Source organism: Lepisosteus oculatus, chromosome 18 (genome assembly GCF_040954835.1).
Source record: "Lepisosteus oculatus isolate fLepOcu1 chromosome 18, fLepOcu1.hap2, whole genome shotgun sequence".
In the NCBI taxonomy this organism is placed as follows: domain Eukaryota; kingdom Metazoa; phylum Chordata; class Actinopteri; order Semionotiformes; family Lepisosteidae; genus Lepisosteus; species Lepisosteus oculatus.
The window spans coordinates 11,070,315-11,091,309 of record NC_090713.1 but is presented as its reverse complement, the minus strand read 5'-3'; the positions used below and the strand labels follow the sequence as shown (position 1 = coordinate 11,091,309).

At 37.8% G+C, this 20,995-nt stretch overlaps 1 protein-coding gene across 4 annotated transcripts; it reads right to left on the bottom strand.

Moving 5' to 3' along the window:
- Positions 1–4,017: 4,017 nt before the first annotated feature.
- LOC138223973 (uncharacterized) lies at positions 4,018–20,652 on the bottom strand. Of its 4 annotated transcripts, none has more exons than XM_069180164.1 (4): positions 20,567–20,645; positions 11,278–11,408; positions 9,904–10,005; positions 4,018–7,635 (listed from the first exon to the last, which is right to left on the bottom strand). In XM_069180164.1, the coding sequence occupies exon 4, from the start codon at positions 7,622–7,624 to the stop codon at positions 5,585–5,587; it is 2,040 nt and encodes a 679-aa protein (XP_069036265.1). In that variant the 5' UTR covers positions 7,625–7,635; positions 9,904–10,005; positions 11,278–11,408; positions 20,567–20,645; the 3' UTR covers positions 4,018–5,584. The 4 variants fall into 4 exon arrangements, with proteins under 4 accessions (XP_069036265.1, XP_069036266.1, XP_069036267.1 ...); XM_069180165.1 differs by having other exon boundaries at positions 11,278–11,405; XM_069180166.1 differs by lacking the exon at positions 11,278–11,408 and having other exon boundaries at positions 20,567–20,652.
- Between the last annotated feature and the right edge of the window lie 343 nt (positions 20,653–20,995).

Below are 20,995 nucleotides of genomic sequence, written 5' to 3'. Positions count from 1 at the left end.
ACAGTGGGTAATAACACTGATTAGCGATTTGGTAACCGAACGATATATATTGACATATATTCTCTGTTGTGTATCTCTTTGTGTTTGCATCTCTTCGAGATTATATACCTTGTATATTGATAACCTTCACAGTAAGGTCTGCCGCTCATATCCAGGCAGACTAGTATATGTTTGGTGCACAATTTATATTAATAAATGTATCTCGTGTATTGAACCCGTGTGTGTGCGTTGTTAGTTGTTCTGACGATTGATTTTCTAAAAGCCCCAACGAACAATCTCGTGATTACTGCTACAATTAATAATTGTCTCAGTAAACCCATCAAACCACTACAACTGGAAGTCCCCAAGCATCCAGCACCTGTTCACCAGCCCCGTGCACCACTTTAGTTAAGAACCTACAATACTGCAATAGAGAATTAGATAGCAAACTCAACAATCTATTAGCCAAATTTGGCCCTCCAGGGAGTTTCATTGGTCGGCCCATGATGATCTCAAATGGGCTCAGTCCCACAGTTCTGTTTGATTCATCCAGCAGGCTACACAGGACCATAGGCAGAGCATCTACCCACAGTGTTCCTTCAGTCATTAGATAACATCTTGTCAGTCTTTCAGAGTTCTGTTCATTCGTTTCACCGTTCCTGCAGACTGAGGGTGATGGGGGCAATGAAGGTCCCATCTCACCCCTAACAACGCAGCCACAGCCTGACACACCTTCCCTGTTAAGTATGTCCCTTGATCAGAATCCAAGCGGCTGGGCAGTTAAAGAGGCAGTGGCCTCAACCCACCGGGAAAACAGATCCACAATCTTTGAGAGTCCAGTTTTCCCTTTACATACTGGCAAGCTACAATTGTCAATTTGCCAGTGCATGAAAGGTCCCTCAGGAGCAGGAAGTTTGAGCTGTAGCACCCGCACCTGAGCTGTAGTTGACATAATTATCATGCAGCCCCACATTCTTTTCTAACCATTTGCATTTCTCTGTTCTGGAGGCCTCAGCCTGAATGTCCTGTAACTGTCCCTTTTCTACCAACAGAGGTCTCAAGAGACTCCTGCACTCCCAGGGCTGCCCGCCTCCCTCATGCACCAGAAAGGACCCATCGGTAAACAGTATTAAATCTTCATTAAATCTTCAAGGCCACCCCACCCTTTGGCAACAGCATCTAATGGTCCTGAATAGTATCCCACCGGGAGGTGCCTACCTCCATGCTCCTGCGTTAGCACAGCTGCCCAGAACCCATTTTCCACACTTACATACAAAGGAATGGTTGATCCATCTGAGGAAACTCCAGTCCTAGCACCTGTAAAAGAGCTTTTTTCAAATTATTACGGGCAGCTTTTGCTGCTGTATCCAAGGCAATCTTGTTCTTGGACTGCACTCCCCCCTTAAGCAGATCTGTTATGAGGTATGCTCACTCTGTAAAAAGAGTCCATCCAGGCCTTGTTAAAATTACACAATCCTAAACACAGTTGGACCTTATCGTAACTAACTTTATGTCCCTTTTTAGCTAGAATCCCCAAAACCTGATGTAGCTCAGACTTGTGGGTTTCCTCATCAGGGGAAGCAATCAGAATATCATCGACATACTGAATGATCACAGAGGTCAGTTGCGGTAGGTCATGTAAGTGCTGTCTCAAAGCCACGTGATACACTGTTCTGTATAAAGTAAATCCCTGTAAATGCTGCAGGGCATCCCAGTGGAACCCACCCACATTTGAGTGATAAAGTGCACGTCTACTCCTAAATCAATGTAACGACCTTGTATTTAGAGAGCACAGCTCGCTGCCCCCCTACTCCTGTGGCCTCCTGCTGTCTCCCCATATACTCTACACCACACCTTTGAGCAGTGAAATGAGAGAAGCATGACAATTGTGCTCTAGTATCCCATAACAGAGAAACAGACACCCCATTAATAGTACATTTTAGCTTGAACTCATTTTGCCCAATTGACTGGGATAGACTAAGGGTGGCTACAAGGGAGCTCTCTCAAAAGACCATTTATCCTCATCAGACAAATCTCTTAGCTGGGAGATTATTTTTTTCCTGTTCTTCCCTGTCAAATGAACCACAGAGCAAATCCCTGCTTTCTTCATCCTGCATGCACTGTCTACAGATTCTCTTAAAATGACCTGTATTTTTTTACAATAATTGCAAATCAGAGATCTCCCCTGGTCACCCTGTCTATTTCCGTACCTTAGCCACCTTATTTATCTCAATCTGTCGGCAGAGTTTAGCCAGTTCTGCAAATTTCACAGTGGTGTTATTCACCAGTCATGATTCTGAATTTACAGCATTTTAGCGATATCTGGTTTCAAGCCACTCAAATAATTCTGCTTAATTACCAATGAGGAATCACCCCTTTAATTGAACCTAAGCCTAAGTAGTACAAAGCACAAATGCTAACCACTGCGGGACTGTACTGTCTTAATATATTTCAACTTTTGTTTAAATTAATTTAATACAAATACTATGTTTAGATAACTCATTTAGGTCCACCTGTACTGTGCTCGTATTTGTACTTATACGTTTTAGACGCTCTTATGTTTTCTAGTCACTTAAGTTGATTTTGATTTGCTTTAGTCAAGTTTCTTTAGTTAAGTCTCTAGCCAGTCCGGCTGGCTAAACACACTCGCAGCGTCATTTACTGTACCAAAACTCACAGTTACGGACTGAGGTCTTTTACACACACACACACGTCGGCACACAAATTCATAAAACACACATACAACTCTTGAATATTTTTTGTACTACACCCTTAAATTATTAGATTATGTGTTACACCTCATGAACATTATAGTTTTGGTTTTAGCGTAAATGCACTGTATTTTGTTTCACCTCTACATGTATCTCCTTCAACAGTGTAACTTTTTATAAACACAATATCACTTATTCCAATATCTGTCTGTTTATCCTTACACCACTGTTCAGCCCAAACACCATCTGAGAGTCTGTGCTTTTTTTCAGCTTTTCCTCACATTCTTTAACTTGCATTTGTCTGATACATAATCAGACACCTCCACTGCTTCATCAGACAGTCAGTTAGCACACATGTACAGTTTCTTACTGTGTCATGTGAGGTAACAGCTCATAGACAATTGCTTTACACTTGGAAAAAAACTGTGCATTGCTGCAGTCATGCAACTAGGGGCGTCTGTTACCTCCAGATCTAAATGCCTCTCAGAGTCTTTAGAGAAGACTTACTGTACCTTGCACTGTTCACAAGTAAGGAACGAGAACACGTGCAACTCTCCTTCCGGATAAGTAACTTACCATCCCCAGAAAGCCAGCATTGATGCTTTTGCCCCAGGGTGGACTTACGCACTAGGCTCCAGTCAGAGCTATTCCCGGCTCCCAATGTCCTTTAAATCCTCCTACTAAGTGATTTGCTCTTTTATTATGAGGTGCGTTTATGTTTGAGTGTTGTGTGTGTATGTTCACAAACAATAAAAACATCAAAAGCGTACACATTATCTACTTCCCACTTTCACTCACATCGGGCATCCCCTTTTACCTTCTGTAGGGGTTTTGTGAATTTATTGGGGCAATTTATTAATTGTAGCAGCAATCACCAGGTGGTTCGTTATGGCTTTTAGATAATCAATCAATCAGCGACGCACGCACATAGATTCAATAAACGAGATACATTTATTAATACATAAATTGTGCATAAAACATATAACAGTCTGCCTGGATACAGGTGGCAGATCTTACTGTGAGGGTTATCAAAATGCAAGGTATATAATCTCAAAGAGATGCAAAACACAAAGAGATACAAACAAAGAATATGCTTCAGTATACCATTCGGCTATACTACCGTTAATCAGTCTACATTAGCTACTCAAAAGTAAATACATTACTCATATGAATTGGATTGATATCAACCTGTGTTGAGGTAACAGTTGAATTCTAGAGATGCAATGTAGAACATTTGTTTACTTTTCCAGATGTAGATTCGTATTTCCTGGTACAGATACCAAGACCAGCTAGCGGCTGCGTCCAATAGCCAATAGGCATTGTCCTCTGGCTTTTTGCCAACCAGTCTTGGTGCAGCTCGGAGATGGACGAATTAGGAGGAGAGATTTCTGCTGTGGCGACATGCCGACAGTGTCTCTCTCAGGAACCTACTAGTAGTCTGGCTGATTAGTAGAAAGTCTCTATGCACAGAGCGTGACCACGGGTCCGAGCAAGTCACTTTTTAGAGGGAAGAAACTCGGTTTGCTTCTGATGTAGCGCTGTTGCTGAATAAAAACGTATTCAAGTTGTCGACAAGAGTCCAAACTCTGGTGATCAAGCGAAGCGTCCACATTGGTGTCGGCTAGCAATTTATGTACGGGCATTCCTTGGGCCGACACTTTGCTGAAACAAGGTTCCAGTCCCAGACAACACTCACTGTCACGTGATTGTCTCTGAGGGTGTGAAAAGTGGCCGGAGAAGCAAAGTTTCTGAGCTGTGCAGTGTCTTTTAAACCAGGACCAAGACAGGTGGTGATTGGTCGAAAGTTTAGTGGCCATTTCTGACCCACATGGGGTTACCACGCCCTGCAGGTTCCTGATTGGTTGGTCAAAGTGAGAGATGAGTCACAATGACCTCTGACATCTAGGACCGCAATCCAGATGTTCCCAAAAATCTTAAAGACAGATAAGCACCAGGAATGGCCATTGATCGTGATAGCCAAGCATGGCTGGGCACATCCCCATTTGGAAGCTGCTTCTTATCTCAAAGATAAATCTAAATCAGAACTGCATGAATAGCTTCTCTGTGGCTGCACCACAGAGATGAGAAAGAGAGATGGGGCCTCATTTAGGAAGCACAGCAACACTTAATTCTGTCTTATTAATAAGCATTGCCGCTACAAATGTATATAAAAAGAACAGGTTAATTCTCAAATTAATTCTCAAATCTGGTAGGGATTCAGGGAAACAAGTGAGAATTAATTATTAAACAGAAAACAGATGATACAGATAAGGATGTGTTAGTTTGACGTGATGTAATCAAGTACCACAGGGATCTCTACTAGGACCACTGCTCTTTATTAATTTTATATCTGTGACCTAGATTCCTGTTTAAATATTGAAATGGTCATATTTTCAAATATGGAGGAAGCAAACCATAGAAGCAGCAAATGAAATTTCAAAGATTTAGAAACAAATCACGACTAAGCAAACACATTTATCATATTGTTGTAGAACAATTCTGTTATAGACAAGATCTACTCTGAGGCTGTCCATTATAAAAGTATCATCACAATACCTGCAGGAAACACATATGTACCTAAAGCAATAAGCAATAAAAATAGAAAAATATATTCCACTCCAATTAATTCGTAATACTATAATCAAACTAATAATATTACTACAGAAATGTGTATACTGTATTATTGCAGAAAAAAATATATTAGTTTCCGTGAATCCAAACTAACTACCCCGAGCCCGTTTATTCCCATTGAACAAATCCTGCAGTTTTCTATTAAGCAATGTTTTCCAGTATCACGTCTATCATGTTATAGTATAAGCCTGTATGACAAAGAAGCATATTTTGTAGGACTCGTACATTTATTTCTTTGCATTTTCAGCAGAAAAATGTAAGAGCTAACAATACTGCCCCTCATCTTCTTCTTCTTGAGTTGACATCTTCATTCCCACTTCAACACATTGTCTAACTTCTTTTATCTCTTCCTCAGAGGCTGGGGGCAATGCTCCATTGAGTGCTTTTTCAATCTTCTCTGTTCTTGATTTTGTATTCCTTTCAAATTCTATTTTATTTTTCAGTACAATTGTTTTTATTCCTGCTTCTGCTTCTTCACAGCCAATCTGTAACTTTTTCCGTTCTGTATCAAAGTCAGATTTGCTGGGGTCTAAGGCCATGAGTTTCCCCAAGCTGCTGATTCTATCCATGAGGTACAAGTTGGAGATCTCTGTGTAGGTCCCAGAGATCATGTTCACCAAACTGGCAATATTAGATGCTTGGAAAGCTTGGTTATACAGCAGATCTCTCAGGAATGATTTTGCTGAATAGCCAAGCTTGGAAGAACCTGCTTTTTCTGCAGTTTGGACAACATCCTTTAAATGTTTGTTTAGGTTGGTTTTGATTATGTTGGAGAGCATGTGGAAAAAGAACACCATCTTCTCCCATTGTTCCTTTACTTTTCCCATCACATCCAGTCCCTTCGTCAGCATTTTAATAGTGGTCTTGAAGTCGATTTCTTTCACCTCACAGCTCCTCATTGTGACTAGGATTTCAGTCAGGTCACTGTGGTATTTGTCCAGATTTTCCAAGCTTTTCTGGAACATCTCTTGTGCTTGATTCATCTGAGCTCGACTCTGCTCTATGCGAAAACGGGCGTTGTCAGCTGCGACATCACCTGCACTTTTTCTCTGTGTACTTTGCTCCTCTTGCTGTTTGGCCAGTTGTGGGGGGGTTACAGGAAAGGCAGAGGCACCTGTGAAGCCTTTACTCTCGGTATCAAACTTCATAGCCTGTGTTTTCAACTTTTTTAGTTTTGTTATTAACTCTTTTTGTTTGCTTTCTTCACAGGCATTGTCTGGAGCAATATCTGTTAGACAAGAGCAGATTGTAAGAATGTCTTCGCACATTTGCATTGCTGTTATTTTTGGCTTGCAGTCTTCTTCTTTTTCCAAAGATTCCTTAACTCTTTTCACTTGATCTGCCACCCACTCAGACTTTGCACATTCCTTCTTTTGATCATAAAGTACGCCCCAATGTATTTTGTCTTCATGAAAAAAAGACTCAACTAGTTCTAGGAGACTCAAGAGAACCTGTGATTTGGCATAAACATTGCCTAACGCAATGGGATTTTGCTCCTTACTTGTTTTTCTTCCAAGCTTAGTTACACTTGCAGTACAAGCACTATAACAGATATTAACTAAATTAGTGAGGCCCTCCACAAAGTTCATGCCAACAATATCCCAACCACTGGGCAGAGAATCCATGGCTTTTTTATATTCTTGTTGAGCTTCATCCAACTGCTTTTGCATGTTTTCAAATGTCTTATTTGCTCTACGTTTTCCTTCTTCTGCTGTTTGTTTCCTCAACTTGGATTCCTCTATTTTCTGCTTCAGTTCTTCTAATTCTTCACCATAGGCTGCCTTAGCATTCAAACAGGCCTCCATCAGCTCTTGAATCAGATCAATGACAAAGGTGAATTTTTTCTCTGTGAGCTCTGACAGGATTTTACACTCCTCTGCTATGGAGCTGATGTTTTCTAGCTGGTCAGGGAGCATGAGCTCGATGAGCTTGTCGTCATCTCGGACAATCAACTTGACTGCTAATTTTACATACTCTGGCACATTGGCAGAGTGGAGACGAATCTGGTCCATGTTCTTATGGGCCTCGTTGAACGCACCCCATCCAGCATTGCACACTTGCATGAGACAGGCGCGGAAGGACTCTGGGTAACGGATGAATTTAAAGCCATCTTTTGGGGGATTTTTATTGATAGAAAAGTCTGTATTAGAAGAGATAAAGACTAATTCTCCTAAAATGGCTATGGAAATTGGAGCTGGCATCAAAAACTCTTCCCAATTAGCATAAGGTTTCATTAGCATTTTGTTGTCATTTCGTACATCTTCAGCCTTGGTGATTTTTTTGGTACCTTGCATTATTTCCATGATTCTTCTTCCTAAGAGTAAAGGATAGAAAATCAATTTGTGATCTGCAATTATGTGTTCATGTGCACTTGTACACATGGAAACCTTTCCTAAATATTCTGGATATAACATTGTTAGGAGGTGATCCTGTTAACATTTTGTGTGACAAATGGGGGCTTATAAAATTTTACAATTTTAGCATTATATTATTGTATCAAGATCAGTTCAGAAAATATTTGGATACTTTTGTTTCAAGCAGCAGAAACAGTATTTATTTTTATCCAGAGCTGTAATGATCTGATTTATCATTATTAAATGTGAAGGATGCTGAATGTCAGCAAAAACTGTAAGAAGATATACAAATTGAAGTTAAGTGATAAGCAAAAGGTTTCAGACCCATAATTCAGTACAATAGAGTCGCGTTTATCTGACTTTGATTTATCTGACATTCCGTTTTATCCGACATAGCCAATTACCATAGTGTACAGTATATACTGTACGCTATGCATGTGCATGAAAGATCCCCCTTAGAATTTCTGATCTTGCTATTCACTGCTTCTATAATAACATCTTTAGCAGTGCACTGAGATTTGTGGTTGGGTTTTGATCAATCATCATGCTGCAGTACAGCTTACCAGCAACTACAGCAAACTGATGTGAGTTAATTTGATCCTTTTCTCCTGGCAAAAGTTCTACAGTTTTCTGGGCATAGCTGATGGAATTGCCAAGTCTTACCATGAATTTCTATAGAATTTTCCTTTTGCTAGTTAACTTCAATGTGGCCGTGCTCTAGTAGAGGTCATTGTCTTGCTGAAGAGTACATTTTTCTACCTAATATAAAATTCTTAGATGACAACAAAACCAAATAAGTCATTTGAATGTCAGGTGTATGTCTCCTTAAACAACTCCTATAGGTAATAACTTGTAGAGTAGGGATTTTAGAATGGATGTACCAAAAGTTAACTCATGCAAATTATTGTATGTATGGATCTGCATATCTCTGACACAATAAAAGCCCTTTTTATTTTAATTAATAAAAGGTACCTCAAATTAAAATATAATATTTAAACTTAGCAACATGCATATCAGGCAACCCAGTTATCAGTATTGCTGCCTTGAAGCACTGGGACCCTGAGTTTAATTCTAGACCTTGCTCTGTGTTTGCATAGGTTTCCTTTCACAAAGCAAAAACTTACTGTTAGATTAAGTGACTTCTGAGAAAACTGGCCTTGGTACTGTATAAGTTTGTTTTTGTGTTTGTGTGTGCCCTGTGTAATGCACTGGTGTACCATCTAGGGTGTATTCTGCCTTGTGCCCATTGCATGCTGGGATAGGCTCTTGCTCTGCAACATCACTGTATTTGATAAAATGGAAGGAAATGGGCCAGCAGCTATATCACCCTGCAGCTCTCAACTGGCTACCCACTGAAGCTAAGCAGGGTGGACCCTGGCCAACCTGGATGGGAAACCTCCTCGGAAACTACGTTTGCTGCTGGACAAGGTGTTAGTGGGACCAGTGGGGGGCACCCACCCTGCAGTCTGTGTGGGTCCTAATGCCCCAGTATAGTCTTTCTGATGAGACCTTCAACCATGGTCCTGACTCTCAGTGGTCATTAAAGATCCCTGGGCAATTCTCGAGTAGAGTAGGGGGTCATTCCAGTGTCCAGGCCAAATTTCCCCTCTTGGCCGTTACCGTGGCCTCCAAATTGTCCCCGTGTATGATTGGCTTGCACTTGCCTCACCACAATCCTCACCAGGAAAAGCACAGGTGGAAATGGATAGAAACCCTATAGTCTCTCTTGGTAGCCTAAATATTGTGTCTGAGATGATAAAGTCCATAAGATTTTAAATTACACAGTGAATAGTGCTGTGAAACAGATTGTTAATCTATACTCTGTATGTCTCCTGATGCAGACTTTATGTGTACATATACTTGCATATATGTGTGAGTGCCTTAAGGCAGATTAAGTAACAACAAATTTCATTATCTACACCACTGCTGTCATAGTGTTATAAACATCACAAATAGAACTCCTATCACAAGATTTTCTTTTTATAATTTGTAAAGTGCAAATGACCAATTTTCTTATTAGCTTATTGTATTTATATACTTGGTACAAAATACCTTTGATGGTTTGAGATTATTTTGGTCTGTTAATCTCAAATACAGAGACTTAAATGTTATAAATTGTTGTGAAAGGTATCACTACAGTGAAAGATTAAATTTTGGAGTACAGACATTAAACACACAGAAAAGCAGAAATAGCATAGTTTTGCAATGCTTAAAAGAACTGCTCTTACCAGCCAGCAGCAAGAAAAACTCTCACAATAATGAGTGAAGGTGGAGTCCTGACTGATAGAGGCCAGGAAGATCAGAGTGGGCACCTGAAGTCACAGACTCAGCTGAGGAAACATGAGATAGCCAAACACTTACACTCACATACCATTGTATTCTAAACCATTCATTTCTAGTCACTTTTTATCCAATACAGTAAGTACCTAGTGGAAACCTAAACAAACGTGCAGAGGATGTACAAATTCCATGTAGACATCACCCAAGGATGTAAATCCAGGGCCCCAGCTCTATGAGCAGCAATGTTAACTACTGTGCAGCAAAAAAAAAACATTTATGTTTTATTAATGTTTTACTAGGATTACTTGAAGTAAGAAGTAGTTCAAGTACGTAGCTGCATCAGCATCTGTAGGCTGCAAAGGAACAAGTAAAGCTTTATTCTCTGTTGAAAAGAGAAGAAAGGAAACACAATGTTTTGGCTGTGGAGCCTTCTTTGGGTTCCTCACATGGTGCAGCGAATTCCTTGATTTTCCTGTGAGAATCCAAAGAATGTGTCTCTCCTGATAAAAATAACTCCGCCCTTTGATGACTTACCTGTGCTTACAATCTCAGCTTTGCTACAGTTATTAATATTTGTAAAGAGTTATGGCAATGGTATTAACTTCTATCCTGACTGTAGAAAATATAGAATCCATAAAATGAGTATACTAATATACTCATTTTATTTCCCACTCCAAACTCTTTTGTAACATATATACATCTGTATTGAATGCAGAAGTTATGTATCAAGCAAATACTGTATTTATGTAAAATAACATTGAAATTAGGCAGTGTTTAAAAGAAGAAAAAAAGTACCAAAAGTACTGTTAAAGTACTGTTATTGTATATGTTGGACTTGAACATAGTGCACTGCAATCATCTAAGAGAAATAATGATAATTTTGTATATATTTGCTTTGTCTCTATTTGGTTGATTTCAGACAATTAAAACTGCAAAGCATAATGCCGTCATTGCTTCACAGAGGAGGTAATGTTCTTTGGAGGTTCTGCATATCCTTGTTAACATTTTACCTTTCCATTACTTTGGGAAAGGTTCATCTTAGTCTCATCTGTACATAAAATTGCAGATGCTCTAAATGTCTTTTGACTAATCTTCAAAGCTGGTAAAGGAGAAGCATGATTAAGGTAAGGACATCTTCAGCCACCTCCAAATCTGGGAACAATGACAATAATAAATCTTCAATGACCTTATTAAATCACCACCTACTGTATAGTCAGTTAAGTAAAATATTTTAAGCACATTCTTAACTTAATTTAAAATAAGATGTTAGGTATTTCTTCCTTGTTTACAATGTGTACATGTATCAAAACTGTTTTGTTTACCTTTGGTTATGGTGTTAATATCTGCGAGCAACGTAATCTGTAGTTTCTTCTTGTGCGTCTGTGGACTCTGGCTGACAGATTCAGTTCCCAGTGCTGCACACCGTGCTCGTGTTGGATTCACTCCTAAACTGCTAGGAGAGGATACAAAACTGCAGAGGCCCATGGGATGTTTTGCACAAGGCTATACCTTTCATTGTATCTCAGGTTGTCTAAAATCATAAAGTAAGGTATGTAATACAGGTAAATTGATCAATGTTCCAGTAATCTTAACAAATGTCTATTACCCTAATAGGGATGACAGGAGCCTAATTAACTTTTTTCTTGGATTCTCATCACTTGATGCTTAGGGGAGACTCTAACTTTGTTCTAAACTCTACATTAAACTGTTGCTCCTCTAGGTGTTTTCCTGTCAATAAGACTGCATTAAACATTACATCATTTCTTTATTTTTACACTATCTCTGATGCCTGGAGTTTTCTTACACTCTTTCATGGCAGTTTTCAAATGTCCTCCTTTCTCTCTTTCAACAATGTCTATCTCACACAATAATTTAATGCTCAAACAGCAATTTTCAGTTGCAAATAGTAAAACTCCCCTATTACAGAACTAAATCTATCAGTTGGAGATCCTACATGTCCACCTTTGGAGAATCAACCTGTTGTTGGTCTCTGACCTGGATTTTATCTAATTTATTATTTCCCAGATAGAAATACTTTTAGACACAAACACCACCCCAGACATTTCTTATGGAACTTTATGGGAAACTCTTAAGGCTTCTCTTTGGGAGCAAATATGTCCTGCTCCTTCTTCTTAATACCAATCATTTGTGTTCCCCCTTCTCTCCAAGAATGATGGGGGAAAGATCTTCAATGGAATAGAAACTAGGTTGTGACAGTTCAGCATTCACTTTAAAACAACATTTTAATGTAATTTGAAGAACTGAAAGAGTAGAGTGATACAGTGGTGGTTAGTATTGCTGCCTCTTACAGCTGACGCCCTGGGCTCCATTACAGACCTTATCATGCTATCTACATGGACTTCAAATGTTTCCTCCAGGTGCTCCAGTTTCCTCACATAGTACAAAGACATACTCATAGGTTTATTAGCATCTGGATACATAGGTCTTGGTCTGAGTGTTGATAGGCTCTGGCTATTTTACAGATGCAGTCATTCAAAACGAGCGGGGTATGTTGTGGTAAAACGCGGTTGGCGTGTCACCTCACAACGCATCATAATGGGCCATATCACGTTATATATAGCAACCCACTGAAGCTAAGCAGGTGTGAGCCTGGTCAGTACCTGGATGGGAGACCTCCTGGGAAAAACTAAGGTTGCTGCTGGAAGAGGTGTTAGTGGGGCCAGCAGGGGGCGCTCACCCTGTGGTCCATGTGGGTCCTAATGCCCCAGTATAGTGATGGGGACACTATACTGTAAACAGGCGCCGTCCTTCGGATGAGACGTAAAACCGAGGTCCTGACTCTCTGTGGTCCTTAAAAATCCCAGGGTGCTTCTCGAAAAGAGTAGGGGTGTAACCCCGGTGTCCTGGCCAAATTTCCAATTGGCCCTTACCAATCATGGCCTCCTAATAATCCCCATCTATGAATTGGCTAAATTATTCTGCTGTCCTCCCCACTGATAGCTGATGTGTGGTGAGTGTTCTGGCGCACTATGGCTGCCGTCGCATCATCCAGGTGGATGCTGCACATTGGTGGTGGTGGAGGGGAGTCCCCATTACCTGTAAAGCGCTTTGAGTGGAGTGTCCAGAAAAGCGCTATATAAGTGTAAGCAATTATTATTATTATTATTATTATATGGTATAATACTGCAATTATGATAATAGTATCAGGAATCACAGCCAGGTGGAGCTAATGAAGCTAAACCTCTCATGTACAGCATTTGAGCTGTTGACAGAAAATGCATGCTTTGAAATCCCAGTCACTCCTGAAAGACAATCTTTTTCCAATTAAGAATTTAAGTTGTATACTCTTCAGACTTTTAATAATTGTCAACTGTGTATTACAGCAAGTTAATCATTAAACATTAAAAAGTCAGTATTTTTTATAAAAGCAAGATAGCTAAGTTAGACAAAAGTACACAACCTATAACCTTTGTCATAAATATTTACAATTATGCAGAAATATTTTATTCATCAAAGTCTTTACGGAAGATATAACTAATAGTATTAATAATGAATGACCTTGGACAGGCTGTAAGCTCAAAGTACTACCATGGTCTACTCTCTTTGTAACTGTTTGTAAACTAAAAGACATTATTTTTTCATTGACAAAAAATAACAGCACAGCATTTCGTTGATCTGATCCTGTATTCATTTCCAATCATACAAAGTAAGTCTTGAGAATCTTCGATTCACCATGCCTTTCACATGCTCATAAACGATATTAATTTAGGAACATAAACTTATTATGTAAACTGTATATGGCTGGTATTGGTAGTTTAAAGAAAAAATACACACCAGTATCCCACTTTCTCCCTTAACATTTTAAGCATCAAAGTCTTACATGTGGTTATTTCGGAAACGTTTTTCCGTGCTCCTTCTGACCATATTACGTTTATATTGTAACGCATACGGCCATCAGGGTGTGTAAGAGCCGGCTTACCAGAACGGTGACGTCGCCGCCCTTCCCTGTGATAGCAGGACTACAGCTACTAGGCTGTAGAGAGATCTCTTTTTGGCTCACCAGACTGGGTCGCTGTTGAGTGACACAGGAGTCCTGGGTTCGAGCCCCCGACCGTGGAGGGCCGACCTAATGCGGCAAGGGTGCCCGCCTGAACCCCCGTTGCGTTACAATATAGTTTGTGAGAAAAGTGACAGTTTTAAGCTTTTCTGCAAATACGCTCATTATCAGAGTAAACAAAAGCATACTTTTAGAATTTGATTAATAGGGAATATAATCGCATATCTAAAGAAATTAACGATATAATTATATTAATCTAATGCAGCACAAACTGTTTGTGGTGTGATGGCTTAAGTGATAGCCTGAGGTTGGGTGTTTAAATCTAGCTATTGTCATGAGTTTTCATTTAACAAATAAACATTTCTTTGAAAAACTAAAAGAGCAAATATTATGGACACTGTATTGAAATTTTTTATATTTCAAAATATCACAACATGTTCGTACTGTATGTACACAGCGGTACCGCAGGGTGTAGGGCGCAAACCCATATGACCCCATAAGCGCTACATTATTAATTATATCTTCTGTGTCACATTAATATAGGAATGTTCTTTTTCACAAATGTAAAAAGAGGCGATATGCTTTAACTGTTCTTCAACTCTTCTACAGTTTACAGAGAAATTCCAAACAGAGCTTCACAACATTGTCCTATAATACTCTTCTTGTGTCTAATTTCTAGTTTAACAGGATTTGAGCTACAGTATATGAATATAATTATATTGTTATTAATTTCTTTAGATACATGATTCCATATTATATTCCAATTTAATCAAATTCTAAAAATGTCAATATAGTGTCCATAATATTTGCTCTTTTAGTTTTTCAAAGAAGACTTTCAAAGGCTTGAGGTATCTGTTAAATTGCCCCACTGAATAAAGTGTTTTGAATTAAACCGGTTTAACTGCTCTTAAGCATACTGTAGTTTTTGTTCACAGAAGTTTGTCAGTGAAAAAAATGACCGCTGGCACTTTTCCTCCCCCCCTACATTCTCAGAGTAGAATAGGTGAACCTTCCAATGAAAGACAGTCCCCCTTCCCCCTGCAGACAGACTGACAAATGTTTTCACTGCCTTTTATTTGAGCTACATTAATATAATTGTATCATTATTAATTTCTTTATATACGCGATTCCATATTATATTCACCATTAATCAAATTAAATTAATCAAATTAATCAAATCAAAAGTATGATTTTGTTTACTCCGAGAATGAGTGTATTTGCAGAAAAGGTTAAAACATTATAACTTTTTATTAAAACCCTCCACATCGCGTCAGGCCTAACAACACCTTGTAACTGTGGCTACAGATGTAGCCATTCAAAGCGAGCGGAACAGACACGTACCGCAGGTAATTGGCTGCGGTGTCGCGTATCATGACGCAAGATGACACTGGGTACCGCGGTACGTGATTGGTTGACCGACAGGGGCACTCGTGGTCCGTTGGTCTGTCGTAGAAAGACTTACAGTAAACGTCTTTACTGTGCCCGTTGTAGATATTGTATTTTACCACTGAAGGGAAATCTTAGTAGCTGAGCATAAAAAGAATAGGAGCATACTGTAACGCATGTGAAGGCCATAAACTATATTAATTTTGGAACATAAACATACAGTATATAGCTGGTCTTGGTACTTTAAAGAAAAAAATACACATCAGTATTCCATTTCTCCTTAAACATTTTAAGCTTCGAAGTCTTTAACTAACGTAATACCGGAGTCAACAAGCATCCTTTTAGAATTTGATTAATAGGGAATATAATATGGAATCGCGTATCTAAAGAATTTAATAACGGTATGATTATATTTGTGTACTGCGACAGGGCTGTGTAGGGCTGTTTTGCCTCCCTGTTCATGTGAGTTGTCCTGTAGCCTACTGGTTTACATGCCTGACTAACAACTTGCAGGTTGTGTTCAAATCCAGCTGGTGCTGGACTTTTCTTTTAACAAACATTTCTTCGAAAAAATAGAATAGCGATATTATGGACAATCAATTGACTTTTATAATTCAAAATATCACAACATAATCGATTCTAAGTCATTTTTGATAACAATCAACAAACAAACATTTCTTTGAAAAAATGAGACGTTTCCCTTGGTCAGAGATATAAATATATAATATAAAAATAAATTAAATTTAACTAGCATGTGAAATAGCATGTGAAAAAGTGGTAGTTTTAAGCTTTTCTGCTAATATAATATGGAATCGCGTATCTAAAGAATTTAATAACAATATGATTATATTCGTGTACTGCGACAGGGCTGTGTAGGGCTGTTTCGCCTCCCTGTTCATGCGAGTTGTCTTGTAGCCTACTGGTCTATGTGCCTGACTAACAACTTGCTGGTTGTGTGTTCAAATCCAGCTGGTGCTGGACTTTTCTTTTAACAAACATTTCTTCAAAAAAATAGAATAGCGATATTATGGACAATCAATTGACTTTTATATTTCAAAATATCGCAACATGATCGATTCTAAGTCATTTTTGATAACAATGAATAGTCACCTTCTTCCCTTCTGACAACGGTCCCTGCTTCTGCTTCCTGCTTCTATTGTGTGTGTATGTGCAACAGAGTAAATTTTTATAGAGAAATGGAGGCTGGACAGTATGCGTTACAATATAAACATTTATATTGATTTAAATAGTGTTCTGATTTAAATCGCAAACGCGTGTTTAATTATATGTGTTTTTTAATCATAATCAGGCTAATGCAACATAAATTGATACAGTATCTTTGTCTTCTAAGTATCTTAATAAACTTTCAGCATAGCTTTCTACCCGTTAAGATGTATATTACTTGGGATTTTGGGATCAAACGTGGAAGGATTAGATTGTAATCGTTTTTATTTGTCAAATACGTGATTGTATTTCTGAATGTTATGTGACACCTACAGTAGTTCACTGCTTTAAATACATCGAATTAAGAAAGTTATGTGTAGCACTTTAGATCTTTTTTTCTGAACCAGGGAAAATCTGATCATGTTTCTCTATAACAATAATAAAAAACTTTATTTTACATATCACCTTTAAAAGTGGTAGTACCTTTTTTAGTACAATATTTTTGTATTATATTCCCTATTAATCAAACTCTAAGAGTATGTATCGGCTTGTCAGTCAGGTCTTTTTTCTCTATTTGAATTGTCATTTACACCTCGCACGACTTTAAAAGCTAGAAAAACAGGTTTCGATTCACATTAGCTGGCGAGCCTTGTTAACAAAAAAACTAATAATAATGTAACATGCCACTGTTTGTTCATGAACAAAGTTATACTGAGATTTCCTTAGATACGCGATTAAAAAATAAATAAATAAAAATTTGAATCCCCGGCGGAACACATTCCAAGACAACAAGAACAGCAACAACAACAATATTGTATTTCATTGCACTTTGAAAACCAAGTAATAACTTAACTATACATGCAAACGTTTCATATGTTGCTGTTGTGAATGCCTGTGGAGTGTATCTTATTTGCCTTGAGTCCTGGCTGTCTCTCTCCCCCTCCCCCCCTCTCTCCCTCAATTCAATTCAATTCAAGGTGTTTTATTTGCATGACAGATGGGTACAATTAGTGTTGGGAATGTATATTTTGATATTTACACCCGGCGCGGCACCGAGGGAGCGTCTGCATTCATAACTTAGTTTTTAAAATTAGTCAAGCAATATGAAGCATCTCCTTTTACTTTTAAGTCCCTTAAATACATTGAGCACAGCTTTCTCACCACTTAAGATTGCTTTTTGATACCATCCTTACACAAAGCAGAAACTTTCCGATGACTCACAGTACAAGTGGAAAGATTACAGATTTTAATCGTCTTTAATTTTGTTACGTTATACGTTTTAGGAACGTTTCATCTAAACAAACACCACAAAACTATTCTCGATTGTATTTCTGAATGTTATGTTACACCTGCAGTAGTGAACTGTTTTAAATACATCGAATTAAGAAAGTTATGTGTAGCACTTTAGATATTTTTTTCTGAACCAGGGAAAATCTGATCATGTTTCTCTATAACAATAATAAAAAACTTTATTTTACATATCACCTTTAAAGTGGCGTCTCAAAGCAATACTGTAGACCGAAAAAAACAGTTAAAAGGGACCAAAGTAAATACAAGACAATCGCAAACGCGTTTTCAATAAAATTCTTTTATTCATTCAGCAGAGAGTGAGAGGGACATCCAGCAGAGAGAGACACACACACCGGTTTTCATTGACAAAAAGTAATTGTTTTTTTTTACATTTTTTTTTACATGTTTTGTTTGTGGACAGACTGTCGTTATTAAATTTTTTAGATACGCGATTCCATATTATATTAGCAGAAAAGCTTAAACTACCACTTTTTCACACGCTATTTCACATGCTAGTTAAATACTTCGATGCTTAAAATCGTTAGGGAGAAATGGAATACCGGTGTGTATTTTTCCTTTAAAGTACCGATTCCTGGAATCTGACTGGTTGACACCCTTCTGAAGTGGTTCCATAAAATCTGGTATACGGAAAAGAAAGCGTTGATAAATACAAGTGTCTTTTAATACACTCTTTGCTGTGCTCTTGAGGATCCTTGTGATATTTTGAGCTCTAGTTGAATGATAAGTGTCGCATTTTAAATCATTTTCCTAGTTAGGAATTATGAAACGCCCTGTTAAAAGCAAGGAAGTTTTTATGCCCGTTGAAGTAAAACAAAATGCCTGACAAAGTATGCCTTGGACAGATTCCAAGTGCTTGTACAAATGTGCTAAAGAAATTATACTTTGTATACAGCTTGTCCAAAGTCATCCATTATTAATACTATTAGTAATATCTTGGGTAAAGGCTTTGATGCATAAATATTTCTGATAAAGGTAGGTTGTGTACTTTTGTCCAACTGAGCAATCTTGCTTTCATGAAATATACCAACATTTTAATGACTGATGATTAACTTGCTGTAATACACAGTTCAAAATTAAAGGCTCAAATGCTGTACATGAGAGGTTAAGCTCCCCCTGGCGGTTTTACAAGGTGACGCTGGATAGTTTCCGGCAGAGCGTCAAATGACGTGCGATTAACCACGTGACACCGCGTGATACCGCGACACGCCCACCGGGGTATGCCGCGAAATACCTCACCCATTTTGAATGGCTGCATCTGTATATCCACGATATAGCACAGGCCTCGAGTGCCTTATTGCTTAAATAATTAAATTCTGAAAAGTATGAGTTTATTTTATTGTGATAATGAGCGAAAGTATACATGGAAAATGGTAATCACTTAACTTTGAACATTTTGTGATATTTAGAAATACCAACAAATCCAATATAGTGTCGATAATATTTATTATCAATAATAACGACAATAGGAGCAGCTTCAAATTATTCGTTGTTATTAGTAAATGACTTAGCTTCGAACAGTTGTGATATTTAGAAATATAAAAAATGTCAATATACAGTAGTGTCCATAACATTTTCTATTTTAGTTTTTCAGAGAAATTTGTATTTGTTAAAAGAAAACTTATGGCAATAGCTGGGTTTAAAAACCAGACCTCAGGCTCATAAGACAACCACTTAAGCCATCACACGGGAAGCACTGAAACTGAAGCACACATAGAAAGTGTATTATACTACTGGTTGAGCTACAGTACATGAATATAACTTTATTGTTATTAATTTCTTTAAATACGTGATTCCACATTATATTCCCTATTAATCAAATTCTGAAAAGTATGCTTTTGTTTACTGCAATAACGAGCGTATTTGCAGAAAAATTAAAACATTATACTTTTTTACAAAGTATATAAACTTAATATGGTTGGTAGGAGCATGTAAAAACTTTTCCAAAATAACCTCAGTATGTAACTGAATGCAAAACTTTGAGGCATAAAATGTTAAGGAAGAAAGTGGAATACTGGTGTGCATTTTTCATTTAAACTACCAATACCAGCCATATACAGTTTACATAATGTTTATGTTCCTAATTTTATATTGTTTATGACCTTCAGACGTGTTATGCTCTTATTCTTTTTATGCACAGCTATCAGAACTTCCCTTTAGTTGTAAAATTCCATATTAATATTCAATACTAAGCGGATTAAATCATGCACAGTAAAGATATTAAATGATTAAATCTTTTCACTAATGACCAATGCACCACGAGTGCCCCTGTCTTAATTGACAAGATATAGGATACATGTGGAGCTCTAGCCTGATAAACCCTTCAGTAATTGTTTTTCCTTAAAGATTAGAATTATTGTTATGTGTAGTTAAACACTTCATATCCCTGATATAATTAAAATATACAAGATTGTTCACAGATTACAAGACATAAAATATGCTTATTTTTGTATTGCCACTGCAACAGTCACAGATTTTTGCACAGGGACTATTCTAGCTATTAATTTAGCTTTCACAGCCACCTCTGGGACCGTCAACAATAACAATAGAAGATTTGGTGCACAGTTCTAGTAGTTCAATAGATATAGTCAGTTAAGTAAAATAGTTTACAAGGAAAAACTACAATAACAACTCAAATTTACTCACATAGTGTTGGGTATGTATTTTACTAACAATCATTGCATTTCTCAGATTAAAAAAATGTTTTCTCTAACAATTGAATTGTTGTTTCTTACCTCTGTTTACGCTGTTAAGATCTGTAAGAAGTGTAATCTGTAGATTGTTCTTGTGCTTCTGTGGGCTCCTGACTGAGAGATTCAGTTCCCAGTACTGCACACAATACTGATACAAAGCCACAGAGCTTTTATAGTAGAGAGATGCACTTTCACTTTCAATTTCCTGTAATAGGTGCTGTGTATTAACTTACATATTCCATGACTTTTAACTTTTAAGAATTTATTTTGATTTAACCTAGCCCTTCTTAAACATCCCCTGCTTTATAAATTGTACTAAATGTGCAGTCATAAATAAAACTAATTGTATTAAGTATTCCAATTGCATATTGCAACTTAATAAATGTCTTTAGGTAACTAAAAAGTGTATTTTTCTTTCCAAATGCTACAGTTAAATATTAAACATTAAATCAAAATAAATTCTTAAAAGTT

Coding starts and splice junctions, on each gene's coding strand:
- LOC138223973 (XM_069180166.1), bottom strand. CDS start 7,624: ATGGAAATAATGCAAGGTACCAAAAAAATCACCAAGGCTGAAGATGTA.